The sequence below is a fragment of the Aegilops tauschii genome, chromosome 6 (genome assembly GCF_002575655.3).
Source record: "Aegilops tauschii subsp. strangulata cultivar AL8/78 chromosome 6, Aet v6.0, whole genome shotgun sequence".
Taxonomy (NCBI): domain Eukaryota; kingdom Viridiplantae; phylum Streptophyta; class Magnoliopsida; order Poales; family Poaceae; genus Aegilops; species Aegilops tauschii.
The window spans coordinates 127,796,851-127,806,523 of record NC_053040.3 but is presented as its reverse complement, the minus strand read 5'-3'; the positions used below and the strand labels follow the sequence as shown (position 1 = coordinate 127,806,523).

At 47.0% G+C, this 9,673-nt stretch overlaps 1 protein-coding gene and 1 long non-coding RNA gene across 2 annotated transcripts; both read right to left on the bottom strand.

The window, feature by feature from the left end:
* Positions 1-1,870: 1,870 nt before the first annotated feature.
* LOC109783106 (probable receptor-like protein kinase At1g80640) lies at positions 1,871-5,648 on the bottom strand. The gene is made up of 10 exons (XM_020341708.4): positions 4,933-5,648; positions 4,127-4,300; positions 3,789-4,036; positions 3,571-3,703; positions 3,381-3,444; positions 3,183-3,279; positions 2,971-3,073; positions 2,736-2,854; positions 2,481-2,570; positions 1,871-2,387 (listed from the first exon to the last, which is right to left on the bottom strand). Exons 1-10 carry the CDS (start codon positions 5,165-5,167, stop codon positions 2,223-2,225), a joined length of 1,428 nt encoding a protein of 475 aa, XP_020197297.1. The 5' UTR covers positions 5,168-5,648; the 3' UTR covers positions 1,871-2,222.
* Positions 5,649-8,177: 2,529 nt separating this feature from the next.
* Positions 8,178-8,694, bottom strand: LOC109783101 (uncharacterized). Its single transcript, XR_012186823.1, has 3 exons — positions 8,610-8,694; positions 8,425-8,526; positions 8,178-8,349 (listed from the first exon to the last, which is right to left on the bottom strand). It is a non-coding gene; the product is annotated as an uncharacterized lncRNA (long non-coding RNA).
* Between the last annotated feature and the right edge of the window lie 979 nt (positions 8,695-9,673).

Here is a 9,673-nt window from a genome sequence, read left to right as displayed (position 1 = left end):
TGAACCATTCTTAGGTTATCAAAAAGTTTGATTGTTTCTCAAAGTTTTCTTTAAAAAAAAGATACTCCCTCTGTAAAGAAATATAAAGTAGTGATCTAAATGCTCTTATATTTCTTTACAGAGGGAGTACTTCCTATAAGTTGCTGCCTTTTTATTGTTCTTCTGCAAAAGAAGAAGATACTTCCTATAAGTTACTACTCCCTTCGATCCATATTAATTGTCGTTGATTCAGTACAAAGTCGAGGGAGTACATTTTTCTTGTTTTTTTGCAACAACAATAAGTACTTAATAGATTCATAACTAGAGCCTGCGCTATTTTTCTACTTCTGAAACCACCTTCCCTTAAAGATCAACATTGTCATCACGACTGACCTATTTCAATTCATTTTTAACAGATGTGCAATAGTATGAACTACCATGCTGGTGTTCCAACTAATCTTTACAAATTTGACCTCTGGAAAACATTGTACTGCCTGCACCGCTTGATTCTTGAGACATCAACGATGATCCATGCAAAGACGTCAAAGAAAGCTGGTCACGCACGCAAATGCCTACACTAACCGAACAAAGCTTGCTCTCCCTCAAGTACCAATAAAATTAAAGAAAATTAGTAACTGAGGCTTGCAACCCTCAACCAAATGCAAGTACTTGGCTGAACTTCAGACACTAAGCATGCATGATTTCCACATCTTACAGCTAAGCAAGCCAAGCAGCTAGCATTTCCCTTTGCTTTTGGCACTTGAGGTTGTTGAAGTAAAAGAAGAAAGAAATGTTGAACTAAAGGTACTAGTGGGGTACCTAATGATCACCCAACCATTTCAAAGACTTCTTTCAATGTGCAATCTGTTTTAAACACCCGACTACCACAAAAGTGTACACCAGACACATGTATGCAAGCATGGTACCTTCCATTAGTGAAATATCACATTTTAAAAAAAATACCGCAATCTATCGCGAGCACATTGTTCTCATGCAGGTTTAAGCGAGAAAAGCACGAGAGAAAAATTAGCTGTCAAACTAATAAAAGCAGGAACATTATGGAACCTAGCATGAACCCCACTCACTCACCCACTCACCTTTCAGGTTAGAGTGATTGATAATGTATATTCCAGTGGAAGACCTGAGGAGACTACTGTAGTGCCCCCTCACACATTCAGCTTAAGAACACAGCAACACTGTTGCATTATTCCACTGCTACTTGCTAAAGCTAGTATGAATGTGTGACCCTCCAGCTTCCAAATGAGAATCTACCCCATATATAATCAGACATGCATACCCCCCAGCGCGCTTTTTCGTGCGGCCTATGAGTCTACGACGAAGCAACCGTATGATAAGATCTTAATTTCCTACCTAATGCGCACATGATCGGGTCTCCTCTTGCCGCCACTGCTTCCCACAGCTCAACTAACCTTGTAAGATTCACTTGCTTAAGGAAAACCTCTTTCTAAGATTCTCCAGAGTCCATGTACATGTCATATATACTGTTCAGAAAGCGGACCGCTAGCAGCCGTCGCACCTAATTAACAATGAAGGTTTGTCTAATCCGGTGGCTAAGTGCCAACCCAAAGAAGAAGTCTTCACAAATCTCTGTCTGAGATGACAGGTCTCGTTGGAAAGAAAAAAAGAAACATTTATATTGCAACTTGTACAGTATGCAATTCTAGCAAGTTATTTGATACATAGTAGGTTACTACAATACAAAAGTACAAACAAGAGTATGAACAAGGGTAACAAGGAACTCCCTGAGCCACGCAACTGACCTCATGGTTCACTCTTCAAACGCCAACTCGAGACAGTTTAACGAGCTCAAAGCATCAAGCAAGCATTAGAAACTAGGTACTTTACAGATAACAAGATGCAGCACGCTGACTGGGGCAAGTATTTCTTTCATTGTATGAAAATCTTCGAATCTATACAGCGGTGTTCAGAGCCAAAGAAAAAGAAAAGGACGGGGGAAAATTACAGATGAACTCTTTATACAGCGAGGAAGATCATATGTGTGGTCCTCTTCTTTGCGAACCCGGAAACTCTATCAACTCAACCAACAAGTAATGTGTAGGTCTCACAAGGTCGGGGAACACATCATCAGACAAGCACCAAGAAAGGCAACTGGAGCAAGAAACCATAACCTGCACTCAACATCACAGGCTATCTGAACCATTTGGACGGTGTGAGCCCACTGAATCGCCACATTCGGATTGTACCTCTCTCGTTTTTATTTCTCAGCACGGAGATTGGTTTCGTGCCCCGCAAGGCGACTCCGGGTTGATCCTCAGCGACCCTCCAAGGTCCATGGGCACCAGGGGAATCAGAGAGTGGAGGACATCTGTGATCAGTGGCCTGTAGCTTGGTTCTGGCTGCACGCAGAGCACAGCCACTGCAGCAACCTGAAAGGTAGCGAAATACATATAACTAGTTAGTTGTGACAACAGATGTAAATAAAGAAACAATTATGAGGTAATTTCAGTGATGGGTAGTACTTGGTACAAGTGCTTCCGATCCATCGTGTCCCTGATCACGGGGTCGATTATGGTAGGGAGCTTGGATCTGTCAATTAGCTGGGGCATGGCCTGAATGTAAACCCAAATATGTCAGATGCTAATGAATTAGGCGAATGGAACTTATCTGCCGAATTCAGGCGGTGAATAATTAAAGTGTTCTAGCGAATTTCCCCGCTGTTTAACTGGATCAATTCTAGCTAATTTCAAAATGTCACGTATCAGAATAGTGTGTACCCATGTAACAATTGACTGGCACTGAGATGGTGCCATCTTCTCAACTGGCCTCCTTCCCAATAGAAGCTCAAGAAGTACTACTCCAAATGCATATACATCGCTCTTCTCAGTCAACTTCCCTGAATTTTCAGTGCGGTTACACGTAATTAGAGTAGAACATCGTCCTTGTAAATAAGGTTTAGTCTACAAAGAGAATCACAGACTGGGGAATAAGAAAAAAGAGGACATAACATACCATCTAGTAAGTACTCAGGGGCAACATAGCCCAAAGTACCGGAAAGCTTCAGATTCCCTTTGCTGCGATTTCCACTTGTCACTGCAAGGCCAAAATCTGAAATCTGCACACCGACAGAGGATTAATGAACTGTTTTGTTTTTCCTTTGAGTGATATGAGTTATGGTCAATAATACTATTTTAATTGACCAGAACTAAAATAAGCAGTCATACCTTTGCATTAAAATCTGAATCCAAAAGTATGTTAGACGACTTCAGATCCCTATGGATGATTGGTGGGTTGCAGTGTTCGTGAAGATACTCCAATCCCCTGGTTAGTGTAGTTTACCGATGCATATTATGATAACCAATCATAACCATATAAATAATGCACTTAATCACAAGAATGAAGGAAAGCACAAGATGGGGTACCTTGCTGTATCCAGAGCAATCTTCATCCGAATGTGCCAGCTTAGAGCTGATCCATGTGATGGTCCTAGATGCAACCACACAGATTAAGAAATATTATCAATACTTCTTACCTATCCAACTTCACAGCTCAATATAATTTCCATTTTTTCAGACAAGGAACTCGAGATAATTTAATGGGAGTGTATACTACCATGAAGTTGTGTTTCCAGTGATCCATTCACCATCAGCTCATAAACAATGAAGCGGTTCTCCTGATGAATGCAAAAGCCCACAAGGGACACTATATTCGAATGCTGAATCCTCTGAAGCAAATCCAGCTCATTCTGCCAAATCAACAACAATTAAAACATTTTCAGCAAGACACAACAATTTGAAAACAACTATTGTACAGTAGAACACAATCATCACCTCAAATTCTTTCTCATACTCCTGTCCCTCGCACCCCAGCCTCTTCACCGCGGCGACAAACCCTCCATCAAAATTGGCCTTATACACACACCCGAATCCACCGACCCCGAGCACATTGCTCTCACTGAAATTGCCCGTCGCCGCCTCCAGCGACGCGTACTCCATCATCGCCACAAGGCCCTTCTTGGTAGTAGCCTTGAATGAGTTGAACCTGTTCAAGATTGGCACCAATGCTATCCTTTGGGTATCTGCACAAATGCAAACACATCAGTAGCTAACTCACTTACTACTTGGATACATCAGAACCAATCAACTAAGAGCAAGAAGAGTGTCAAGACCTGTGCTTTGGGTGTCCTTGAAGTCGTCTGGAGCTCCGCGATATCGCCGCCACGCGATGCAGGCAAAAAGCACGGCGAGGACGATCATCACACCGGCGATGGAGGCGAGGACGACGGCGATGATAATCTGCCTGCGCAAATGGTGGTGCGTTTCCTCCGCTTCCACTGTGAGCACTGCAACACGGAGGCAAATGGAGGATGGTGGTTAGGCACTTGGGGTGTTTGGTTGGGCGTTTGCAAAGATCAACCTTTTCGAAGAGTAAAAACTGGAGCACCCCAAAGGCAAACCTTCTTTTGCCATTAAGTCCAAAAGAAACAGCGACGCTCTAATTGAATTTAATGCAACGATCTTAGCAGGATCCTTGCGTCGCTTCCCCTCAGATTTCGACAAGTTTTATGAGCACAAAATGCAGCAGCGGTAGTAATTTTTCCAACCATTCCAAAAGAAAGAAGAAAACTGTGCGCTCGGATTAAGTTTGCACTGAAATTCACGGAAAAGATTCCTTTGCTCAAAGTTTGGGGACAAATGATCCCAAGATAAGATGCACTTTTTCCCCACCATTCCCAATGAACCAAAATGGCTTCCCCACCAAATCAGCACTGAAATCTCTGAAAGAAGGACGAAACAGGCAAGAGAATGTTTCCCCAAATTTGAAATTTGGCAAGAGGCCGTCCACAGGCGAGCAAATGCGAGAGCACAGGGCAAGAATCAGGGACCCCAAAAAAACAACGCTGCAAGAAGACAATGAACACGGGGGTAAAAAAGAAAAGCGTTGATCCAGCTGCGCTGCTGGCTGCCGACCTACCAAAGGGAGCAGGCGCCGCGGCTGCCGGAGGCGCAGCGACGCTGCCGTTCGAGGAGGCGAGGTCGCCGACGGCCGTGGACGCGGCCGCAGCCGCCGGAGAGGAAGCCATGGGCGGCGGAGCCCCTCCTCCATTGGCCGCGAGCGGGCAGCAGAGCAGCGGCAGCAAGAAGATGACGAAGAGGTAGAAGGTAGAGGGGGCCAGGAGCGGCAATGGAGACGCCGGCATTGACCGCATCCTTCCTGGTATCCCACTCTCCCCCGGCGGGCCGGCCTCTGTCTTCTCTCCTTCTTGCTCAGCTTCTCTCTCTCTCTCTCTCTCTCTACTCCTGGTCTGGTGCTGGTCCTGGGGAGGAGACAATGGCGACAACAAGAACACAAGAGCCAGTGCCGGTCTGACAAGATACCATCCCAGTCAGGGGATCCAAAGAAGTGAAAAAAGGAGCCGCGGCCGCGGCAGTTGGAGTGGCCTTGTCTTCTTCCCCCCTCCCCCGGCCCTGAGATTCTTGTGTGCACTCCTCCAATGGCTTGCCCGCCCGGCTTATACTAGTCGCTGTTACCGCTCGGGTGATCCTTCCGTTTCCCTTTTCTATTCTAGTACCACCACTGCCGCTCTCTTTGTGGGGTGATCTCCTGGATCAGCGAGAGGGGAACGGAGCCAGGAGGGACTAGGGAGAGGAAGAGGGATGCGGTGCACGACTGCACTGACAGCACGGTGCGGAGGGGGGGGGGGGGGGGGGGGAGGGGACGGGTGGTTGTTGAATGGGGCGGAAGCCAGCGGGGGGTCATGTGGCAGTTGCGGAAAGGCGCTGCTGGCTCCGGATTAGGGCAGAAATCACATATTTGACCTGAGGGTAAAATCAAATCACAAACTGACCTGCTTTCGAAAAAAATTCATCCGGCTGACCCTTTCGTGTGGCGCCCGACAGCTAGGCACCGCACACTACCATGCAGTGCCTCTGCCTTAGGCGTCGCACCTCCTGCCAGGGTGGCAGCCCTGGTCCAGTTGCGGCCCCACAGACAGCACTGCAGCGCCTAAGGCTTAGGCGCCACACTTGTAATGTGCAGCGCCCGTCTCTTAGGCGTTGCACAGTCTGTGTTCCACTTAGGCTGGCCCCACCCTCTCTCCCCTCCCAACCCCACCCCACACACCCCCACCCCCACCCAACCCTTAGACTTGTGCCCCTCCTCTCTTCCCCTCTCCCCCCTCTTAAATCCTTCTCAAATCTTGCAAATCCGGAGTATTTGACCGTGGATTTCGAAGCCAACCCCTCCCTTAAGGTAATCTCCTCCGATCCCCTCGTTTTCATCCATAGGAATTGTCACATTTGCTCAAATCTTCCTACTTTGGGGAAACCCTAGCTTTGGCTTGGATTTGCAAATTTGTGTTGAATGATGTTATGCTTCTCGGTTTTGTAGGCATGGCTTCATCCGGTTCCATGACGAGGCCACCGTGTGCTAACCAAGAAGACATGCCGAACAAGTGGGAGGACGCATCTTTGGACAAGGTGAAGGAGAAAGATGTCGACATCCCGCCATGTTGGTGTGGAGATGTTTGCAAGGTGAAGGTGTCCACCGACCGAAATAAATCATGGACGGAAGGGCGGAGATATTTTGTATGCCCGAACTATGCTTATGATCGTGCACTTCCAACTAACGCCTATGACCAACCACCGGTAAGCTCGAGAAGTAAAATGTTACTACCAAATGTGTGTCAACACTAACAAAAATTTTGTATGCAGTCACCGCCTCCTCTATGCAAGTACTTCACGTGGATAGATCTTGAAGTGCCAGAAGATGTCAAAAAGGACCAATACCAAGATTGTCTTAGGCGGCAACGGCGGTTCGAAGAGGCTTGGAGGAAGAGCGTCGTCAGAAGGAGAGGATGGAGCGGAAGAAACGAGAAAAGGAGAGGGTACGCCAAGCGAAACTTGCTCCTGAGGAGGAGAGGGCAAGAAAGCTTGCAAAGGCTCGCGAGGCGCAAGAGGAGGACTCGGCCCATGACAAGAAGGGGAAATGGCCTCGCTCTACTCAGTAGGGACTTCGCTTCGGTGCACTCGTCGTTAACTATCTTCTACTGAATGTGTCGTGAACTTGTGAGGGCATGTGAGATGCTGGTGAAGTATCTTCTAGGGCAAGCTGCCATTTGTCATTTGTAATGAATGTGTCGTGAACCATGTCGTAGTAACTTTTGAATTGTCTTAAGTTATGAACTCATCGGCATAAAATTTGTGTTTGTTCAAATTGCTGTGATGCTGAAGTCATTGTAAGTATTATGTTGTTCCGGTGAAATGAATGTGCCGTAAACTCTGTTTTTTCAGTAAACAGCCGTGCAGCGCCCAGAACACAGGCGCTGCACTATACCATGCAGCGCCCAAGGGATAGGCGTCGCACAGTATAGTGCAGCGCCTGGCTCTTGGGCGCTGCACTATGACTTGGTAATTTTCGTAGATGGTCAGTGCTGAAAGCCTTCTGTGGCCCTCTGGATAGCCATGGCCAGGTCGGCAGCGCCTATGAGACGGGCGCTGCACTGTACTGTGCAGCGCCTAGGCGTTGGGCGTCACACAGTACTGTGCAGCGCCTGTCTGTTGGGCGCTGCAGTGTTGTTAACTGCCAAACTGCAGAAACAGATGCCATTTTGGCCTCATGCAGCACTGACATACTACTAGTTCGCAAACACAAATACCAGCACTAACATATTACTATAGACTGCACATACTGAATAAAGACAACTAATAACTTGAACATCACATCATTTAGGACAATTCAACATTACTACTAGTTCGCAAACACAAATACCACACTAGTAAGAATTCACCAACATATAACATAACCTCACAAGTTCATCGACCTAATGAAACGGCTACAAGATCACTAACAAACACAAGCACTAATGCCTTCCGCGTGTGTTCCTGGTGCCACGCCTGCAGGCAATCTTCTTCTTCTTGGGTGGACGAGGCTCCTCTTCCTGCACTTCCTCCTCCGCCTCCGCCTCCGCCTCATCATCCAAGCTAGCCATCCGCGAGGTCCCTACGACCACCTTTGGGTTGCCTCTGTTGTCAAAGTCGTTGGGCGTGTACTGGCGTCTGGGCTGCCTAGGCTTGAACACATATGGGGACCGAAGTTGAGCGTCCGCCAAAGTCATGTCTTCATCAAGCTCATGGCCCTATCACACAATCAAACAATATGGTGAAGACCGGTGTCGTAATCAAGTGAGAATCACATCTAAAGGATTAGTCATACCTCTTGGGTGACCACGCCATCATCATCCAGATAAGCATATGAGGAACTCACATCGTCCCCCTGATGGTGAGATGAGGGGTCTGATGGTGTACCAGACCTAGAGGCAGATGGTTCATCAAATTCGGGATCACGGCAACCGAGAAGATTCGATAACCGCCTTAACTTCTTGGCCTGACGCTGTAACATGAACACGTGTGGAAGATATCAAACTCCGCAACATAGACTGGCTCTTATAGTGAATGCGATATGTACCTTGAGGAATGCTCGTAGTGAACCATCATCATTGCCTTTTCCAACCGGTGTGTTCTCGAGAATAGACTGGCTCTCATCAGCTGCTTTCTTGATCTCGGTGCGCTGCGGATGAGAAAGAATGAACATGTTAGCCATTCAAACATGTGTAGTACGGCCAACGGGAAAGTAAAGAAGGAACACTTTACCACATAGTTAATCACCGGAACAGCAGGGACTCCTTGCCCTACCCTGACATCTCTGTTGTACTTCCCCTTTGATAGATCCTCAAAGTTTACGGGTTCTTCAATAATATCCTCATTATATGCTGGCGGGCATATCTCAACTCGAGTATTTTCAAGAAGCCATCGTATGTAGTTATCAAAAGCAAGTGGGTTATGCTCACAAAGCTGGGCGCGTGCACTGCTACGAGCTTGCTCCACGCAAAGCTGGAAGCGGGTAACATACGAAGCATGATGCTTGTCCCAGTCCTTTATCTTCCGCTGCCTTCTCCTGTCCAACCTGCATGGTACAATACCAAACATTAGCAAAATCAAGAAGGACTGACGATGCTTAGTCAATACGCTCTCTTACCTATGAAGTGCTTTGTCCGTATCCACCCATTCCGGCGGGTGAGGCTGGAACAGACCAAACTGACGAAACACGCGATGTGGCAAATGAAACTCAACAGCCCAGTTGCATATCAGTGGGCACCGCATAAGCCAGAGATCCCTATCCCGCAAGCACATCGGGTTGATGCTAAACTCCGGGGTGTACCCAAGTCTGTCATCGGCGCCATATGGCTGCCATTCCACCTATGAAATAGGGCAACAATGCAAAATTGGTGACTTTTTTTCTGGCAAACATGAGAAATGACTGAAGTAATGACCTCGTTACCTGCTCAGGCGTAATCATGTCCAACTCGGCAACGTACTTCTGGTACATGAGATTGACATCGTTCGTCATCTCGGAAACCACATCCCACTTGTAAGCCCAAGTGGGGCGCCATAATTCGTCATGTTCATCTTCATACCAAGGATTAAACCTGACGCTCTTCGGGCGTCCAACAGGCAGACGCTCCCAGCTCCATACAGAAAGTAGAATCATATTACCACCAATGCCTGCACTATCTGTGATCCTGCAACACGCATCGTCCAGCTGCATATGAAAGAAAAACAATGTTAACTTGACAGCAAACTTGCATTGCAAATGAAGAAATGAGTTGATCACAAAACAGACCAACTACCTGTCGATACAAGTAGACAAGAGTCGC